General features: G+C 46.1%; 1 protein-coding gene across 1 annotated transcript in view; it reads right to left on the minus strand.

The window, feature by feature from the left end:
• Positions 1-21,483, minus strand: part of PAPPA (pappalysin 1) — a 178,676-nt gene that overhangs the window by 30,065 nt on the left and 127,128 nt on the right. The window contains exons 13-15 of the mRNA XM_009634899.2: positions 18,750-18,963; positions 9,327-9,495; positions 2,558-2,741 (exon numbers count right to left, since the gene is read on the minus strand). Of these exons, the coding sequence (XP_009633194.1) occupies positions 2,558-2,741; positions 9,327-9,495; positions 18,750-18,963 (567 nt within the window). The remainder of the gene's footprint in view (positions 1-2,557; positions 2,742-9,326; positions 9,496-18,749; positions 18,964-21,483) is intronic.

Consider the following 21,483-nt stretch of genomic DNA (forward strand, 5'->3'; position numbering starts at 1 on the left):
CAGGACTACTTTTCTTGAAATGTCGTTACTCCCATAATGTATCAAAAGCCCCCTCAGTTGGTTTGACAAATTCAACTGTGTATGTCCTATGCATTTTCTCTTTCTAGATGATGGCATTAAATCATTAAGGACTCTGTTTGCAGATGACAGGCAGACAGTGCTTATTTCAGGAAATGCTACAGCATAGGGGAAACCACACTGGCTTTGTAATCTTTTGTATTTCTCTTCCTTATTTTGTTCTGCTCTGAAAGGAAGCTTGCTTCATACATCAACCCCCTCCTCTCCAAAGCCATGGCATTTAGAGAGGGTTTGGTGCCATTACATTCTCCATTCTGCTTCTGTGTTACATCTCTTCCCTGAATCTGTCCTTTTTATTTCAATTTTGAGCCTTTTGGAGCAGCATCTGTTAATATTAGAGTCACTACTCCAACACAATGAGGAGCCATTCTCAGCTGGGGACCCTCAGTCCTTGGGGACTACTGTGATAAATACGATTCATAATACTCATTAGAGACTCATTTTCCTTAGGAAGCTTTCTTGGCCAGCACCTCAAACGTAAAAGGTACAATAGATCTATTTGCCTCTGCTATGACCTACTTGACTTCAGAAGGTTAAGCTAAAAGTAGCCTAGTTGCAGTGTATTTTACATTCTTTGTTATTTTATACTGTATGTTGAAAAAGAATAAGCTTTTCCTAAGAAACAAAGCACAGCTATGAGCCACTAACCCTTCAAAAATCCCTGATACTCTATTGAAATCCCCGAGCATTGCTGCAGGAACTCTTCTCAGCCCACAAGGCATATTTTCAACAGTAAGCCAACTTCGGAGTTATCCAAAATAACACTGACAAACTGCTAACCCCAGAGCAATGCCATCTCTCTGAGAGGGAAGGGAGAGAGCCGGGGCATGAGGCTGGAATTCAAAGAAGAAGAAAACAAAAGGCTCTGGAGGGCTCAGGAAGGTATGTGGAGGAGCCCTCCTGCCCTACCCACAAAGATAAGAGAAGCCGCGTTAAATCAGCCCTGGCTTTCTCTCTTCCCTCCCCAACTGCAGATGATTGCAGAGGTATTTTGTGCAGAAGGGAGCTCTTTTCTAGAGCACCAGCATGCTCCTCTGCTCTGACTCATGCAGACCAGTCGTGGTGATATCATACTTGCCACTGCAAAGTGATAAGCTGTGACATTACCAACAGGCTGTCATGACGTCAGTGATTGAATTAGGCATGAGTCATTCGAACTCCATTCTCCAGAAGCTTAGTGGCAACATCTATTAGTCATCACCGATGGCTGTACACCAAACCGTGCCTTTACCTCACAGCTCAGACTTTCTGGACAAAAGTGAAGTGATGCCACACACCACAGCTGCACCCCCTGACCTGGGGGTTGGTTATCAGCCCTCCAGCTACCCCCGCCGGAGTCATCAGCTGAACCTCCTGTTGGTCATGATGAATATCATCATTTTCACTGCCCCCTCAAAAAAATTCCAAGCATTTTCAATGAAAAAACACCTCTTGTTGAAGATGACCCTCTGAGCGTATGAACAGACAAAGGGAATTATTTGATAAATAATCTCCTCTCTGAGTAGTCTTAACTTTCACTGTGTGTTGGCTGCTTGTGGTTACCCTCCTAAGTCGGAGTTAAAAGGATTAAGCAATTTGATTATATATGAAGAAATCAACATATCCTCTCACTGAAGAGTACTTCCCATGCCTCCCCTGGGGTTTGCAATGAATCCTAGCGGAAAAGGTGATACCACATTTACAAAAAAGCTTATACAGCATTTGTACCTGACTTGACAACAGCAGTTAAGATTACTCCACTGCAAGATGACAAGTTAATTTGGCTCTAATGTTCCTTCAAATTAAAAATGATATCTTTTCTTGTATCCCGAGGACAAGACCAAAAAGGGTAATGTGCCAGTGAGCAGAAGAGTTGATGGTGCTGAGAAGATGATGGGGATGCTAGCAGAAAAGCAGCAGGGAAGAAGATGGGGAGAAAAGGAAAGAAGGCAGCAGTTTGTGTTATTTTTAAGAAAAAAACCAACTGTAGAGAGTCCCAAAGAAGAGAAAGGTCAGAGGTAGAGCAAGATGAGTGTGGAAAAGGAGAGAGGTGATGGGTGGATTAGGAAAAACAGTGATGGGGGACTGTGCCACTGGGACATGGGACTTTTCAGTCTTCTTCTGCCTTTCCAAATACATGGAGGATGCATAGAAGGGAGACAGACACAGAAAACACAGAAGGCATGGGAAAGAAGATGAGAGAGTTCAACTTGATTTATCCCCATGACTTTTCCATGTTTTGGTTGTATGGAAGCAATAATCACCGTCATTACTGCCTGGCCAGCCGTGATCAAGGAAAGGTCAAAGGAAGGTAATAGAGAGATGCAAAGGAACTTAACTTCTAATATAAATAAACCTTCCCATAGAGTCTCATAATTCTTCATACTTAAAATATCATGAATAATTCTAAAACAACAGCAACAGTAACATATATTACTAGGAACAGGCTGTGTTAGCTGTGCAGCTGTCCCCAGGTCACTGCACAGACACTCCCCCATACCTTTCAGAAGAGCAGGAGGGCGGCAAGTGAAGGAGCATTTCTTGCCAAAGGTGGTCCCCTCGCTGCAGTTGAAGGTGGCTGGGTAGACGTGGTACTGGTCTGGGACACCGCAGTCCACGGGCTCGCAGGTCACCTGCTTGTTCCACTTCCCATCTGTGCAAGTCATGGTGATGCTGGACTCCATCTGGAAAAAGACACATGCCTACAGCCACCACAGCCAGCAAGGGAGAGGGCAAAACCATTTCGAGCCTAATAACATACATTATTTTGGCTCACAAGTTAAGCAAAACTGGGCCTGATCACTACCATCATCATTTGGACAGCAGCTACTAAAAACACCAAGTCCCACAAGAAACAGTGTCAGAGAACCAGAACATATTTCTGTCACCTCTGGGGTGAGACACCAAAGTGCTTCAATATAAAGAACGGGGCACTACAAATAATCTGAACTCTGGTCTGCATCGCCTCCTGAGATGAGCCGGGGACCCTGCTGCTCTGCCCCGTGATCAGAGAGGAGCGTGCAAGCCTGAGCTGTTCGGAGCTGACAGTGATCCTCGATCCCTGTCACCTTTGCAGTGACACAGCCACTCCAAGGGATCCCCACGTACTCCTGAGTAGTTGAACTCACTCTCGGGTTTGAAGTAAAAGCCAACTGACATGAGCCCATTTAGGACTCCTATCCAAGGGTCTCCCAAGAGGTGCCAGTCACCCTTGGACTGGGGTACCAAGAGAAGTGGCCTGAGCTGCGTCAACATTATGTTCAGATACCGACAGATTCTACTACCAGAGTGTCCCAAGGCTCCAGATGAAACCAGGGCCCTGCTGCCCTGGCACCAGGGGCACGCACGCCCCAGAGACAGACTTTTTCATGGAGGAGTTTGCAATGGACAGACCCAAGAGCATCCTGCCTATACGTCCACCTGGCACTTGAAAGGTCAAATAGAGAGTCAGCTCTGAATTCCCTAATGTCACTTTTCCGTCATAGCTATGCAGAAGCTACACTTCTATGGATTTGAGGAATAATCCACGCTAGGCAGCAGACTGAAATCCTGAACTACTATGGAGAGAAAAAAAAGGGGGGGGGGGGGGGGAGGTAAAGGAGCCACCCGTCCAAAGCTAAGATGAAGAATTTACTGGGTGACCGAAGGACAAACAGATGTTGGCAAGGAGAACAGAATAAACAACATATCCACTTGCTAATGAAAACGGGAAACGATTAAAAACTAGAAGTGAAGAATTTGAAAGTAGGACTCTTCCCTCCATAGCAGAATAAAGAGAGGAACAGAAGAAAAAGAAATGTGAGAAACCCAAACACGAGAGGGGGAAGATACCAGCAAGGAATCTGACCAAGCCGTACGGCAGCACTTCTCTGCCTCCAGGGAATATTTTATTCAGGGCTGGGATGCTCACGGGAGATTTGCACTGCCGACCATTGATCTGGGTTTATAAAAGGAAGGGGAATTTTTCTATTTTTCTAGCACACATCAAAGGGACCTGGATTCCCTTTTTGCAAAAACACCCTAATGGTTTCAACAGAAGTTCAGACCTGTCTCCCTTTGATATATGGTTGCATTCAGAATGGAAAAAGCAGTCCCAGAGCTGAGAAATTGGACACTTCCCAAGTGGGCACAAAACCCCTTTTCTAGACTGTAGAGTTTATTTAAACAGGGAGCACTGCTGATGGAAAAAAATGTCTTTTCTACCAATTTAGAGTAGCATATTCTGGGATCCTCAGAGCGCTCAGGTGAAGTGACACTCTGTGTTCTCATTCCCAATCATTTTGCTCCCCAGTGGTTATTAATTCTGCTTGTCAGAATATCTGCACCATTAAAAAGCACACATATTCTGTAGACAGTTGATGGCTTGAAGATGCTGGTGCTTCCCGGAAGTTGCAGTGTGACGGCCACAGGAGAAGGGATGATACAACCGTGTTCCCTCGTCTTCATAACGCATACACACAGCAACATCACCACCGCATTTGCACTCCAGGCTGGGCTGCTCCAGCCTCCAGCAAAGACTCCATTTCCCTTAACAGATGCTATCATCAAATAACACTCCCAGTGCTGTGGCTGCTGGGCACCTTCACAGCAGGAGGTTAAAACACAAAACCAAGCTATTGATGTCAGGGGCTATCCAAATGTTATGGAAAAGACACAGGTCTTGCACTGTATCTTGCTGGATCCACGCTGAGCACAAGGAAGCTCTATCAGCGATAGGAGATGCAGCTCTGAGAATTCAGTTATCAGTATTGGTGTAATCTAGTTTAGGAATAAATGATTGTTCCTACCAGCTGGTCCTGGCTGCTGAGGCACAGTATGGTGCACAAGGGAGTTTCTCTAACGACAGGGTTGCACATCGGATGTACCTCTACACAACACCAAATAAACAGCGCAAATTCGGAATCCAGAAAATAACACAAAAATTGAAACAGAAGCCATATCTGGGCATGACAGTCACACCTTATGCAAAATGGGCGAGAATGGTTTGCCCAAGCTGATGCTTGCGAGAGTTTTTCAGCTGCAGTCACGGTCTTTGTTAGCAGAAAGCTGCAGGACACGACAGCCTGCTGGAAGTGCAATGTGCCTGGGGTCACCCCTCCTTGGAAGGGATCCCTCGTTACAGCTGTACCCCCACTGCACTTTATTTCTGCCCCTCTTCTAGACCTTGATGTGAAACAAAAACCAAACCAAACCAAAATAAAAACTAGCCTCTCCACGTTTTCATCTCTGGGTTTTCCCCCGTGGTACTTTCCCAACAAAAACACTAACCAAATCCGGAAGAGTCACTTTCTTCCAGACCCGTATGGCTTCTCCTCTTCCTGGCACACTGGCAAGGCCATTCCCACACAAAGAAGCTATGCCCATGTGGGTGAGACCCTGGCTTCTCAGCTTTTTCCAGTAATTTGTTCCACACTTTGTATGATGGAAGCTGAGGTTTTCAAGGTCAGACATAATAATGGCACATTTTAGAGCATGTCTATCATGTCACCACTTCAAGCAATAGGAGCACATGCGTTTCTGCAGCAGAACATAACGGAGAACATTCCCCACAATGGAGACAAAGACCAGTTGCTTTGACAGAAAGCACAGAGGACAACCCTAACATGGAAATTACTGCAGATGGCACCCACCAGCTTTCAGCTGCTCCCTCTCGCAACGTCCCACCCGAAGGTGGGACCATTGCAGGGCAGGACCCTGGGCTGCTGAGCAGGAGCCCGGCTCTCCCCACCACCACGCTCTGCCTCGGGGGTATTTCCAGTTGACAGCCTGAGCAGCGCTGCCTTTGGATCTGGCACTGGGTCTTTGTGGCAGCATCTGCATCTCCCACCCGAAGCCTGGGCAGGCACGTGCCTGTTTCGCCTGTCTGAGCTGACAAGGTCACCCAGCTCACAGCAGTCCATATGAAGCACTTGGCTTTCTCCTCTGGTTTATTAGCTGTCACTTTGGGCACTCTGTGCCGCTTTGACTGGCATCGCAGCAACCGCTTCCCTTCATGTCCTGCCTTCCAAAAGAGGCTTACGCAAGGAGGGAGGGCGGGCAGGGAGGAGAAAAGAGGGGAAAAAAACAAAAAAGGGCCTCCAAAGATACAGTGTGCAGTATAGTGAAGAGGATGTGAACTTAAACAAATCTGGTGCCAGAAAGATTTGTTTCTTGGGACTTTTAACAGCCTGGGAGAATTCATGTCTCCTTCCCACTGCCCAGGATCCCAGCCGGCTCCTTCTTCAAGCGATGCTTCACGTGTGAAGTTTCCTCTCCTTAAAAATGAACAGCTGTGCCCTCCCCTCTAAGTATTCTTCCACTTCTGCCCACTACTGTGCCTCTAATTGAACCCACATGAGCCGTGCTTTCTTTTCCTGGCATGATTGATGATGCCTTTGCACAACATTAGGGAGCTGCTGGGTTTTAAATAACACCTCTTGACCAGAGCAGCAGTGGTGGTAGCTTCAAGGAGAGACGACAACAAGAACTGAATGAGCGGGGCTTTCAGCGAAGGACAAGGAGGGGGGGGAAAGCAGTGAAAGACAAAGGGGGGAAAGGGGGAGAAGAGAAGAAAGAGCGATGGAGTTGTCAGGGGGGTGGGAAGAAATCGGGGGAAATGAAAACATCCCAAGATCTTCTTTGTGAGAAAGATACATGAAGGATTTTGCTCCATCGCTATGCAAACCCTTTTTTTTTTGTTGTTATAGAAGTCCCTAAATGAGGGTGAGAGCGAGCCCAAGAGTGTAAACAGCTCAGCTTTGCTTTATTTTCAAACAGCATACAGTTTCTACTGCGTACAGTGCTGACAGGTTTTAGGGTTTGGTGATTTTATGGAGTTTTAACAGAATTTGGGACTGGGAGCTTCTAAGAGAGCAGAGATCAATGAATTTTTTGCCCTAAGACTGATTAAAATGGTGGCTTCAGAAGACACAGAGGCCAGAAAGTGCACAAACTGTTAAGAAGATTTTCAAAGACCCCTTAGACGTAAAAGATTGATTTGAAATGTGACTTGTGCCCCTAAATCTCTGAGGTGCTTTTGAAAATCTTGCTTTTAATTCTCTGTTCAGCCTTTTTTGCTGCCTTTCAGTGAAATACGGAAGACAAATGTGGTTCAGATGCTAAACCAGTGTGTTTTCACTAGTCTGTCAATCATCTTCATCAGCATGCAGCGGTCATGGGCCACCGATGTTCAGGCTGCTCTCTGAGACGCTGCACCTCACCTCAGCCTCCTTCCTACCCAAGAATGTGAAACATTGGCGTGTGCAAAGCAACTTTCCTTCCTCCTCTTCCTCGTGCAGCCCCCCCACCATCAGTTAAATGAGAAAAAAATAGCTCTAGACCCTCAAACCAGTCAAAGCAGCAAAATATCCAACTAAATGACAACAGTGAAACAACCAACAGCTTTGCGGAAGGTTCCGCAACCACGGCAGAAAGTCCCCCTGACCATAGATAACAACCCACATGCCCTAGCTCGTCTCCAAATGTTTGTGATCAGAAGAGGAGCTGAAGCTGGGAAGCAACTGTGGAAGGAGCACAATGCAATTCAATACAACACAATACGAGGAATCCAAACCACAGATTCCGGACTCTCTCGGCTAATTCATTTCTTGCCTACACGTTCCACAAGTTCTGGCTTGAAGCACCTGACACAAGAAATAAAACAAGATGATAGCAAAAGAAACTATCCGTTCCTTTTCAACAGAGCTCTGAAGCACAGGAATAGACTTTTGAAGCACGTGTTTAATGTGCTTAGCTGAACATGGATTGCTTTAAGATGATCCACTCCTTCCCTGATTTGAACACTGGATGCACAGCACTGAGCAAAACAAAGCCGTTGGCCTCAGGGGTTTTATCGGTGGAAAAAAGACGATGAAGTGCAATAGTAGACCGGGGTGAGAGGAAGCATGTTGTAATAGGCAGTGAATCACGTTAGCTAGGGGTGCTAAAATCCTCCACTCCTGTCATATGAGTCTGATCAAGGCTCTGAAACCAAACTTCTCAGAGCAAACCCAGAGACAGTTGGCTGTGCCTCCCCAAAAGGTACTTCATGCGTTTAAGTAACACAGCGCTGGTGAAACATGTTTAGGCTGTTTTATTTGGTTTGGGATTCCTGTGTGCTCAATGTACAGATCCCTTCCAACTATTTCCTGGTTCAGCCATTCAGGCTCGTTTGAGAACTTGTTTTCTGTTCTGTAAAAATGCTCAGCTGGAGCTGGGGTTCTGGTGCTGATGCCAATTAGGATGGAAGAGGCCCAGCTCGTGGGGTCCTGTATTTGTTTTGTAATTGAGTTGAAAGGGCTGACTCATTCCCCTCCACTCCATCTCCCCGCTCCGCGAGCTGATGAAGAACACAGTATTTCACAAATACAGACAGGCTGCTGAGCGCGGCTGCCTGCCCCCAGCCCTCCCCGGCCCCAGATGCGCATGCTGCCCCAACAACACATGAGAAGGTGCCGATGGGGGAAACCACCCCCACGTCACGCTCATGTGATCCAGTAGCATCAGAGATGAGAGCACAAACTGGGGTGCCTGACCTGCACCCACATATCCCACACACCCTGCTCCCAGTGGCACGCCGAGGCCAGGCCATGCTGCACATTCACCTCATCCACCTCCCCCAGCACAGAGGACCTGCATTTTTTTTGATGTTTTAAGAAATTGATAGTTTTCCTCCATACGCCACTCACTGCATCAAGACATGTGGCTTTTGTAGGACTGGATTATTAATGCATGGCTCAGAGAAGATAGGGAGCACTCCCCGGCCCACTGGGTAGGTTCTTGGTGCTTTGTTTGGAAGCAAAAAGGTTTGGGTGCTTTTTCCATCCCCTTGGTACCATGCATTTCTGCAGTGTCAGGGTGTGGTTGGGAGCAGATGGGCTGAAACACTGCAAAGGAGTTAAGACATTGTCAGCCTCAACCCGAGGAATAAAAATAAGATATTTTGCCCAGAAATTGGTTGTGCAAAAACCCAAATGCCCCACCCCCAAAAAACCAACCCAAAGAATACTGTTTGGCTGAGTAGAGCCAGTGAGATCAGAGAAGGTCTGAATACATATTTAAACCTTTTGGGGTAAAAATTTCTAAATTTGGGGAACATCTGTGTTTTGCTCACTGTCAGTACCTCTTCCTACAGAGTCAGATGGCTCTTATTCTAATGAGAAGTATTTGAATAAGGCCTTGTCCCAAGGCTGAGCTGAGATTTTGGGTTTTAGGCTGGGCTATTTCTCAATTTCTCCACATCTGTTTGCTCATCTGTGTCTTGTGGGTCATACAAAACCAGTGGAACAAACCTGGCTCTTGCTGAGATCATCGTCTCGCTGGACTTGCAAAATGTAGCCTGTCTTGCAGCTCACGTTGCACTGGGCACCGTTGTACCACCCACCACCGGTGCAGTTCAGCAGCGCGTTCTCGATCTCCAGCTTTTGGCAGTCGGTGGCTTCACAGGAATAGTGGACACAGCTAGGTGGGAGACAAGAAGCAGTATTTTTATTCAGTTCATTTAATTAACTCCACAAGAGCAAGTGTGACAGTGGTAATGGTGATGACAGTGAAAGAAAACTACAGGTCTCATGGCAAAAGGGAAGAGCCTCCCAGTTCTGCAGAATTACCTTCTGGTCTGCAATATTCAGTGGTACTGTGGCCTTCCTACTCCTGTACCAACACATATCCATCCATCTCATGAGAGCACTCTCCCTCCAAGAGCGGTCCTTATGCCCCATCCAATTTTATATCTCTGCTGAATTCAGGAGTGCCCGATGTTGCTTGTGATTAGTGTGTGTGGGAGGGGGGCACGAGGAGGGGTTTCTGTGATAGACACTCTTATCTTTGAGAAACTCGATCGAAATCAGCACATTCATTTTATTCCACTTCATGAGGAACCAAATATCAGCTGTGTAGCTGCGTTGATAAGCTCTTATCAAGCTCAGCAGCATGCTGTCATTTCAGATCTCTCTGGTTGCTGTCCTGCCATACATAAAATGTTTCCCTGGATGGAAACTGTCTCCTGTCCCTTACAGTAAATTATTGTAACATTTAGCACAACTTGTAAAAAGAGGTTTTTGTTTTATTTTTGTATACACAGAGATGTCTGGTTGACACAAAATCTATCGCCATCTCTGATGACATTTTATGATTCTATGACCTAAGTCAAACATTATAGCACATGTTCAAACGTGAGCGTGGGGCAGTCCCTCAGCTAAAGGGCAATGAAACCTTTCTTAAACCATGAGGGTAGACTCAGACTGGATATAAGAAAGAAATTTTTTACAGTGAGGGTGGTGAAACACTGGAACAGGTTGCCCAGAGCGGTGGTGGAGGCCCCATCCCTGGGAACATTCAAGGCCAGGTTGGACAGGGCTGTGAGCAACCTGATCTGGTTAAAGGTATCCCTGCTCCCTGCAGGGGGGTTAGACTGGGTGACCTCTAAAGGGCCCTTCCAACCCATACTATTCTATGATTCTGTGTGCAAAGACGTTTTGCTGGATTAGAGACAAAATTTCTGGGGTTAAGGATTCCTACAAGGTGATATGCCTCTGCTGAAAATTAAAATGAATTTAAATTAAATACAGTTGAATTAATGCTGAGGAGGGAAAAACCTTGACTTATTTCACCATCTGCGTGGGTAGGGAAGAACCTGAAACACAGGAAGTTATAGAAAGAAGGGAAAGCAATGCATCAATACACGTCTTGAAATGGATTACAAGCAAGCTATCCCTGTTAACAGCCTAGAAGGGTTAACAGCCACCAAAACCCCATCTACCTTAGTAAGCACAGGATTTAGCATGTACATTGTGTTTTGCTGTGTTCAAAGCATTGTGCAGACATTATCTAATTAATTTTCATGACATCCCTGTGAGACACCTGGGCTGGTATTGTTATCCCCATGTTACTGATAGAGGAGCACATCTGCACATGTCTCTACTGAGCTCTAGATCAGATTAAACAACACGATTATGTACCTCCACAACTCATTTCTCTGTCCTAGACTAGTGCTATATGGGAAGTGCCCGCCGCTCGTGATTTAAGGTTGCTTGTTCAGTGGCGGCCCTTCCCTGGAGGGCGATGAGCCATAAACAATTTCTACATTCAGAAAGATCTTATTTCCTCATTGTGCACAAAGTTTTGCTGCTGACAGGACTGAGGAAGGAGAATTCCATCTCTGTGTTGGCCAACTTGATACCTTTGTATGCAACAAGCAGCGCCCTGTCTGTCAGCACTACAACTGTGATGCTCATTACTTCTGCAGAACGGATGATCCTCTGCCTGAGCTGACCCACACAGAGTGATCCTCCCTTCAGCAGTTTCAATGCCTGTTTTCCAGCCACTGCAACTCACAGCCTGACATGCAAATTTAAACTGCCATTGATTTCACTATGCACCAATTAATAAACTGTGGATGAGACGGTGGAAGAACAAACGGACAGGATATCCTAGTGCCCAGGTGGTCTTCTCTTGCAGAGAAACGGGGAGAACAACCATGTGCAATTGTCTTGTAAATGCCCAACGTGAATCACCCAAGAGTGTGAGCCACAGACCTGACCCTGTTTCGGCAGCAGTCCCCCGGGCAGCCTCACGCTGTGGCTCCCCGAGCAGAGCAGTACCTTACTCTTGACCTCATGGTACTGCTAGTTGTGTAAGTCACCCACTAACACTGGCAAGACTATCTGAACATGGTGTTGAGTGAGAACGCAAATGATGAACGACATCTTGTCGAATCCTCCCTACGTGTCCCCTGCCCAGGAACACTGACCGTCACTTTGCTCCCCTGCGTTTTTCAGGCGGTGAGGCTGCACTATGAGTTCCTCCCGTGCCAGGGCTCCAGTGACGAGGGAGTTGACTCATTGAGGAAAAAAGCGAGCACCATTGCCAAGCCATTCTCAGAAGTACATATTGTGAACCTTGACTGCCCATTGCAAAATTCCCGCAAAATCTGAAAACCTTTTTGCACTAACACTGGAAAAATAAAATAATAGCAGACCTATTTCATTTAATATCTATGTGAATAAATGTGCTACACATTAATGCAGCACTGAACTCAGCCTTGAACGGCTTCAGAGGAAAGGATGAGCCTAAGAAAACCTTTGCAATTTGCACAAAGGGAAATCTGGAGGAACGTCACCACAGTAAGTGGCATCGCTTTTCATTTCCATCAATGTAAAGGAGCAAACGAATCTGGTTTCTTGAGTTCATATCAGGACACCAGATGAGCAAGCCTGGGCTTACAAGTCCTACAGAACTGAAACACCACAGACAAAGGCATTAAGAAACACTTATTGTGATGTTCTTCTTTCTGTTTACAAGTCCCCTTGTGGTCTTCTTAAATGGCCAGGGAACATTTTTAGCCACCCCCTCCAGGCTCCAGATTATGCCTCGGTTAGCAGATCATCTGGGCAGCTCTCTCTGTCTGTAACTCTATATGAATGACTTCAGTGACAAACAATACAACCATTCACTTTTTGTAAGAAAACAACCACTGCCACCAAATGTTTCCAATTTAAATATTTCTGGTTCTCTAGCTACTGGTTCCAATTTGGTATCAGCTACTGTCAGCCATAAATCCCAATGAATTTTGAAGTCATGATCCTGAACTGAGTTCTGCAAATGCAGAATTAAGAAGAAGAAATTAATATCTCCAAGTAGGAAGTTTAGACAAAGAACACATCATATCCATATTACAGAATTGTGGGTTACAGAAGCTCTTGCCTGGGTACTGCCATTTCACAGTGGTTAATCATCACATGCTCCAGAAACTATGCATTCCTTGGGAAGGAAACAATATAGAGTATCTGAGAATGAAATCCTGGCACGGGACGGCTTCTCCCATTTTCGTGCAATCAAAATTGGGTGACTCCATCAAAACTGCCTATTTCAAATCATCCCTGGTCTATCCTAACTCCCCAAACGCACCTGGGAATCGCTTGCCAGCATATGAGCTGGTCTTGACAAAAGCTGTGCAAGGGACGCAAGGATCACTGTAGTGATTTACTGACGTATATGTAACCAACAAGTGTCGGTGCCTGGGATATTCCCTGACACTGTTTATTTTGCCAAGTTCACCTCAGGATTCACCCAGTCCTGTTCGTGCCCTCGCGGTGTATGATTTTCTAAAGCAACATTTTCACACCAAGCTGAATGCAAGGAGCAGTGGTTTGCTTGCACACCTTCCACTGTCTGCGTTTTAATCTGTGTTAAAAATATAGATGAAGGCAGACCGCTTCCATAATGCAGAAAGCCCTGAACTGAGTTAGCTTCACACGTAGGCTGAAGTTCTGAGCCAGTTCTTACTTTATTCAAATCTGTCCTGTCCATCCCTAATCTAAATGAGCTCAGTCATTACCCTCTAAATCTTTATTTCTCTGTGCCAATATTGGCCCCAATTCAGCCAGGCACTTAAATATGTGCTTAACTTCAAAAGCACGGTTAAGTCTCACTGATAGATTTGACTACAGGGGGATGTAAGCAAATAGCTAAGGGCTTTGCTAAATTAGGGTCTTAGTGACACAATCCTAGAAACATTTGTATTTTAACATGTTTATAGAGAATTATAACAATTAAGTGGAACTCTTCCTTCCTCACATAAAACCAACCCAGGACTTCCTCTTTCGAAAAGCCTACAGCAGCCAAACTTTCTCTTGCTAACCCTGGGGTCAAGCACTTTTCCAAGAACTCATTTGAACGTAGTGCCCTAATTATTTGTGTCCTTCGTGATAGCTCTGACACCCATAAATGCACAGGTGAGCCCAACAGCTCATAGTATACACTTGTTATGGGAAGAACCACGACATTATCTATTGTACATAGGAAAAACTTCCTTTTCCACAGCTCAGGCCAGCCCGGGCTGCAGGTTTGAAGCATACTTTGGGTTTGTTCTACAACTCACACAGAGCTAACCTTCTGAGGGGGTTTCTAACAGATTTATCCTTACAGTGGGTTCATCTTCTCCTCTGTAAAGATTCCCCTAAAGGCAAAAGTGGGCTCTCCCTCTCTAATCCAAATATATATGCACCACATTGAAAAGCAAAGGCTGCTAGCCACGTTCCTTGTTGTAGAAATCAAAAAGTATGAACTGCAAAAGTGGCAATGAATTTATCTTCTTCAGTCTTCAGCTAAAACAACATTGGTCTCCTTGTACTAACACAAAATCTCAAAGAACACCTACTCAAATCCTTGCGGCTCGATGACTGGTGAACCTGTACTGACTGTGCCACTGGAAGAAGGATCAAGCCCTTTCCTTTTAGGTGATGGCATTCAAATCTGGTCCATGAGAGTGACCAAAAGAGTAGCATCACCCAGGGTGTCTTCATCAATCTGCCAGGCTGATAACAATCACAACAAAACCTTCATTCAGACTGATAAGATCAGGAATGTGGATAAACCCAGAGATTTACAGAAAACACTTGATCCAACCCCAGGTAAGCTGTGGGGGAAGGAGAGGCATGAGCCAGCGCGTCCCCACTGCTGTCCCCACCGCATCCCCACCGCTGGCAGGGCAACGTTCTCCCTGGGGACTGGCTCTGCCTTCAGCCTGCCCGCACCCCGTTGTGCGAGATATTCCTGCCTGGGGGGGGGCCCATATTGAACTGATAAAGCTCTCAAAGTCCCTCTGCCCTGCCAGCCCGGACGCGGTGCTGTGTGCCTGGGCGTTAGCAGCCCCCCGGGTCTCCCTGCCAGATTCTGTCCAGGCAAACAAAGAAAACGCATCGCCTTCCACTTTAATAAAAGCCAAATGATGCCATTTGCCAATTACCAAAATGGGATGAAGGTTAAAAACCCATTGAATTATAACACATGTCACGGACCAAAGCTTCTATGATTAACAGTTCTGTGAGAAATTCATTAATTTCACCAGAAGCAAGCTGACAGAGATTGCGCTTAATGACAGAATGCAGGGCAGGGGAAAGGCAGCTGAATCGGGAAAGAGAAAGCTGCATTAAATCACACATGCACACACAAAAAAAAGAAACAAGGAGACCCTTTCCCCCCCCTTATAAAAAGGAAAAAAATAACCGGAGTTATAAAGGGCGGTTGCATTTGTTCTGCTGCTGAAGATTTATCTTCATCATTTCTTGTTGGGGAAGCTGACAGCAGGAGAGAACAAGACAAAGAGAAGAGCTGGAGTGGGCTACGTTCCCCTGGGGCTTGTTTGGGGCAGCGAAGGGCAAAAGCTTGGAGGACGGCTCTCCAGGGAAGCCGGGGCAAGGACAGGCGATGCCATGCTGGCCAGGAGCAGGTTTTGGTCTGCAGTGTTGGCCCCCCCCGGCTGTCAAACGCCCCGATGTGCACAATTATGGAGGAAGGTAACCCCAAAATCTTCCCTGTAGAAACCATTTTGCAGCCGTAACAGTGAGTTTGTACCAAGATTTAACAAAATAAAGAAAAGGAAAATCTTTTTGCTACACTAATCAGAAAGCACGTGGGGCATGAACGCTGGAGAGCCGTGGGCAGCCAGAGCCCGCTCCAGGGGAGGGGAGGCTTATCTTCATTATGAACACGGGGTTAAAGGAGGATTAGAAAGCTGGAAACTCCCAAAATCCACAATTCTGACAGCTGAACTGGGGTGTCTACCTGGGTTTTCACGCCTCCCGCCTGCAGTTTCCAGGAGAGGAGCAAATGGCACCAGGTGGGATGGAGGAGGGGACAGGTCTTATGAACGTGGCAGGGAAACGCCACCGGGGAAAAGCAGCGCTTTACTAGGACTGCCTTGCCAGGGATGGGAGACCCCCAGCTGATGTCTCCTCCACAGTGAAAAGGACAAAAATCTCATCTGAGGAACCGCTGTCAAAGGCAGCCCCGATGCACCAGGCTCCCTTGCTGCTCGAGTGGCTGCAGGGTGGGAAATTACACCTCTGCCTCTGCACCCTCCACTTCACCGTCCACTCTGTGAGGCTAAATCGGAAATAATAAAAGTACAATCATTTGAACCATAAAGTGCGAGAGAAGAACTAACTGGGCCATTGTGTCTGGTCTAAGGATGCAATGTGAATGTAACGCGTGTCGTTTTTACAGCACATCTCCAGCAGTGAGGTAAACTGCTGAAAACAAAAAAGAGCCTGTGGTCAGCTGCAGCAAAAAAACAACAACTGGAAAAATAAAACTGGGAAGTACAGAGGGTTGTTTTTTTTTTTTTTTTTTAAGCCCTCTATAAATATCTTCAGAAGGATGGAATGGATTTTCAAAAGAACTAACGATGACTGAGGACAACTACCTATGAAGTTCAATGGGACTTTTGCATTTAAGCTTCTTTTTCTCTTCTAAAATATTAACTGTAATACATATTTTAAGAAAGAAGAGTGAGAGCATGTTTTATTTTCAGTTATTAAGTTGTCACTAACCCATGGGAGTGATCCATTCACCCTCAAAATAAAAGCTGTGTTAACTTTTAAGGGCCAATATATTTCTTTTCCCTCACATATTTAAAAACTGCACCCTTGCCTAGAAGTGCCTGTATCTGGCTGTAAATCCTCTCCAACCAAAATAATTCTCCTCGAGGAGAGAGAAATAATATCTCTTGTAGAGAGAAGCCAAAAAGCAGGGAAAAATATCCATGTTTACCTAAGGAAAATGAAAGCAGTAAAATTGATGCTTACACATAGGAAGGAAACTTCCTTTAAAAATTAGATAAATATTTAAAAAATCTTATTAGGCAAATGCAACCAGGGGGAAAAGGGGAGACGGGAAGGATGGGCAGTGTGGGACTGGTGCTCAAAGGGGGTCTGATGGGGAGACCATGAGCATGGGGGGCACAAAAAGCGCATCCGGCTTTTGAACCGGTTAAGAATAAATTAGAAAATCCCTCTTTCTGTGTTCTTCCTGGACTGGGTGAAATAACGAAGGAAAAAGATGGCAGGTGACAGCAAAGGCATCACCTATTTCCTGGCTGCACAACTTAATGCCCAACTTTTTCTACATCTTGGATACCTGAACTGCTTAGAGTTTCTTGTACAGAAGAGGGAAGCATATATTGTCACCCTAAATGATCCCACCACAAGGCAAATTGGAGATTTTCCACTATAGCACTGTCATAACGGAAAAAAATCCCACTGATTTCAACTGGCTTTGGATCAGGGCTTTATTTCAGAGAGTTTCTAGTTCTTTTACTGGCATGAGAAACTTTATGATCAATCCAGCGTTGTTACATGCAAGACCTAAACCAGCGAACGACCGAGGCTCTGTAAGAAGGTTTTGAGAGCAAGGAGCTGAGATGGTTCAGTTCACCATGAAAACAAAACAATGCAAAAAAAAAAAAAAAGAAAAAAGAAAAACAACAGGAAAAGAAGAAGAGGCAAACGGCGGGTGATTCTTCTTCAAGAGATTTCTAAAGGTTAGCTTGCTGGGCTGCAGAGGCTCACTGAAGCTTTGCCTAAGGGGAATGCATTTTTTATTAAGGAAATAACTTTCTAAACACAGAGCACTTCTAATTTCGTAATGAACAAATGGTTCAAGTCCTACTCAAAACTTGAGAGGCAGGAATGTGGTGCTGCGTCTCAGCCTTCCCGAGCTCCCTGTTGCTCCTCACCATCTCCTTCCAGTGGGTCCTTCTCGCTCTTTTTCTGTCCTGCTCCTGCACTGGGATTTGGCCAAACTTCCACAACGAGACTTCTTATCTGAAACTTGATCCTGCTCTCTTTGGGCCTCCGAATTTATACAACCTATTGCACAGAATGATCAGACTCCTTGAATCTAGGTCAGAACACACTGACTGGATTGATTTAGCTATAGATATACTCTTTTTTTTTTTCTTTTTTTAACTTTATTTTGCCTTCCCTCTCCCCCTTCTCACCCTCCTGCCTTTCCTGGAATAAAAACAGGTCCTAAAACCGAGCCAGAACATTATCAAAAAACCTGACAGCTTGCTTAGGGGACTGAGCAGAGGTTTGCTGGGATATGCAACTTGTTTTACTATTGCTGCCACTATGGTATGACGACTGCTCACAACTTTGAATTCACAAAGGAAAAAAAAAAATATTCTTTCAGGGGTTTTGCTAAATTCTCCCCTCTTCTTTTCACTGCCTCGCTGAAAGGATCCATGAAGCTGCCGCACCAGAGGCCACAAAAGGTCACAATCTCTGTGGGATGCTGTAAAGCAGAGACTGAGAGGGGTTGGTGGTGATCTATTGATGTGTCTGTAATAAAAACAAAAATAAAACGTTAGCCATAAACCTTTCATCCTGGGGGGTCCCACAGAGCTTTTCAAAATGTGGGCCAGATCCAGAGAGGTACTGAGCACCCTTCCCCAGCCATAAAAGCACCACGAATGGTGGTGGCCAAGGACCCACTGCACGGGGCCAAGCACCTTGCAGGATCCGGCTCCGCTGGGGCACAAGCATCACTTTGTCTCCCCGCAACCATTTCCGTGGGAGGTCCCTGTAGCACTTTAGCAGCACAAAGCTGTTTAGATCGGTCTGGTGTGTGAGTGGGGAGAACGATGCCATCCTGGGGAATGTATGGAGAGTTAACTGGCCCCAATTCCAAGCTTGAGATAAAGGAGGGAGGAGAAAGGAAGAGGAAATAATTCACTAACAGTATCCCATGCGGGTTAAATGTCCCATCCATCCTGATCAATGAGAACACTGCCGTTTTTTTACCAGTGACACAAAAGGGTCAGCAGGGTTCAGCTGCTGTGCCCCTCCTGCCTCCTCTTAACCCCCGGCACAGGCGGGCGGCGCGGGGGGCGGTGGGTGGCGAGGCAGAAGGAAGCAAGCTGACAGGCTCACCTCTGCTCCGCCGGGCTGTAGGTCTGTCCTCGCTGGCAGCTGCTGATGGTGATGGGGTCGAAGTTGTGGAAGGAACGCAGGGCCACCCCGGAGATGGCCACAAACTGGGAGCTGAAGCTAATGAGGACAGCCTGGGTGTGATAAAAAGGGTGACTGAGGTCATGGATGACTGGGATAATCAGGGGATTGTTCCTGCAGCTCAGGACGTGGACACCTGCCAGAGGAGAGACAAGATCAGAGGAAGGGTCAGACTTAACACAATCGCTCCCCGAAGCCGTGGGCACTTCAGAAGCATTTCACCCATAGGAACAGCCCTATAGAGCTGAAAAGTTATGGTAAGCTGCCTGGAGGGGCTTCCCAAATCGCTCCAGAGAGCTTAGTGGAGAAGTATATCCCTCCAGACAGCTTAAGAAAGGCTGCCATTCTCTCCGCGAGCGCGGCAGGCTCTCAGAGCGGTTTCTTTAGACCGCAGCTACGTTTCTATTGTGCTCTGTTAAATCAGGAGCAACCATCACGGAGGAAGCGGAGTCGCACTATTGTAACACTGGTCTGAGAGGACAGTTGGAGCCTTTATACCGCGCATCAAATGGTGCCGGCAGGCTGGGTGGCTTTGTGCACCATGGGCAGTGCACACTGGCTTGTTTGTAGCTGTGCATGTCATTAGCACTCAGCGTAAAACTTTTTTGCATGAGCTCTACACTAAATGTGCTGAGTTTTGATTTTTTTTTGGATGGTTTTCAGCCTTATGGTATCTTGCTCTTTGCTAAAAGAGGCAAAGATGGTCCTGGAAAGAGAAAGGAGGGCAATGGATCCAACGAGGATTTTACAGGTGATCTTATCTGAGAAGAAAATAACTGTGTCTCGGGAAAATAAATGTCTCGAGAAGTCAAGGTGCACAGAAGCACCAGAAAGGTGACAAGGAGACTTCTTAATCCCTTTTCTTCAGCAGAGAAGGCGCTCAGTGATAGTCGGGAAGAATTGCCCACCTTCAAGTAGAGGCAACCTGAATTCAAATGGGCCAAATCCATCTCAGGGGTAACTCAAAGGACAGACAGATAGTGGCTGGCCTCAAAATTCATTAATTGAGATTCAGAGCCTGACGGCTGACTGCAAAGCCCTTCCCTCCGCGGCTCTGTGGCATCGCTCCGAGGATCAGCTTGGCTCCAGCTCCATTCGCTTCACTGGAGCTCCCCCAGCAACGGCTTTGGCCCAGGCCCTTTGGCTACCCCGATACACTTACTAATTTGAAAATAAAATAAATTCTATTTGCATGTTTAACTGGCTCAGGGATTTCTATTATTATGATTTTAGTTTTTTTCCAGTTCAGGTTTCCTGACTCAAAAGGGAAGGAATAAGAAAGTTTTCATTTTTCTCCTTAGAAAGTGATTTCCTGTGAATTAAGACAGACTTCTGACCACTCTCTTTAAACATCCATCTCCCACCCTCTACTTTAAAAAAAAAAAAATCTTCCTGCAATAAAAAAAAAAATAAAAAAGCAAACCTCTTTTTGTTTTGGTCTTTACCTGACCCTGAAATAACCTCCCTGTCTACTTGCCTCCCACAAGTCTTTTGATATCAGCTCCTTGTGGAATGGTGCACGTTTCTCACTTACAAACAGGTGCAGTTAATACTCAAAATCCCAGGTTCCCAAATTCCTTGGAAGTTTCTGCCTTCTCTGATGGAAAGCCAAGAAAGACCTTATGGTATGAGGCTGTTTATTCACTTCAGTTTCATTCCTCGCACTCAGGTGGTGTCCACAGCAAAACAGACCCTCAGAGCTGGGCCGCAGTTGCTGGTGCTTTCTGACCCAGACAAGGTAAGCGGGGGCTGACCAGGTCAAGGTTGTTGAACTAACCCACCTTCAATAGCAAAAAGCCACTCAAGATAGTACAGGTGCCCACGGCAGGGGAGTGAGAGCGGTCTCCGTGCTTGCCCCTGTTTCTGTAGCTCTGCATCCACCTATTCAATGCTCAACAGCTCTTGCAAAGCACCCAGCAGCTGAACCCCAGTGTCTGCAATGGCTCTGAACCAACAGCACTGAGGTGTTCGGCGTCCCAACCTCTCCATCTTCTACCGAGACTCCGAAGAAGCTTCTCATTATCTTCTGGGAGTCCACATGGTAAAAACTTGCTCTGATCAAGGTAGGGAACTGTACTTCTGGGCAGACTGCATTTTGTGCATGGGAGTGTCTTTAGCACGCTGACGGCTGATCAAGCTTTAAATTATTGCTGGTTCCTTTTGGACGTAGTTTTAGTTTGCTGCTGACTTCTGCTTGAGGCCGGCTGACTGTCTGCAGTCAATCCTGCACCCTGTGTATGCCAAAGTTTGCATTTCAGCTGCAGCTTCTAGCTTGCCACGGTGATAATTCAAACACATCAAATACAATATCCAGAAAAAGGACTTAGTGCCGCACCCAGAACTCAGATAAAACAGTGACTGGGAGCTCTGCCTGAGTCAGAGCTGCTGGGTAGCCCACCTACACCTCTCTTCCGGAATGGTCAGAGGGGCTTTTCCATGATGAGGGCAGCATTTCAGCTGTGAAGATCTCCAGGCATCAGTCTGAGCCATGCCAAACTCATGTTGTAACTTCGTCGAGGATTTCAAAACCTAACCCCCAGTTTCCTCTTTGCTCCTCTTTCTTGTTCTCTTTCTCTCACAATCTGTCTGTCTGTCTCTATAAAATGTTGCATTAAGTATTTGTTGGCATGCTTGTGTCTCCTTCATTTATTTCTCA

This window comes from Egretta garzetta, unplaced genomic scaffold, assembly GCF_000687185.1.
Source record: "Egretta garzetta isolate BGI_Z169 unplaced genomic scaffold, ASM68718v1 scaffold190, whole genome shotgun sequence".
NCBI lineage: Eukaryota > Metazoa > Chordata > Aves > Pelecaniformes > Ardeidae > Egretta > Egretta garzetta.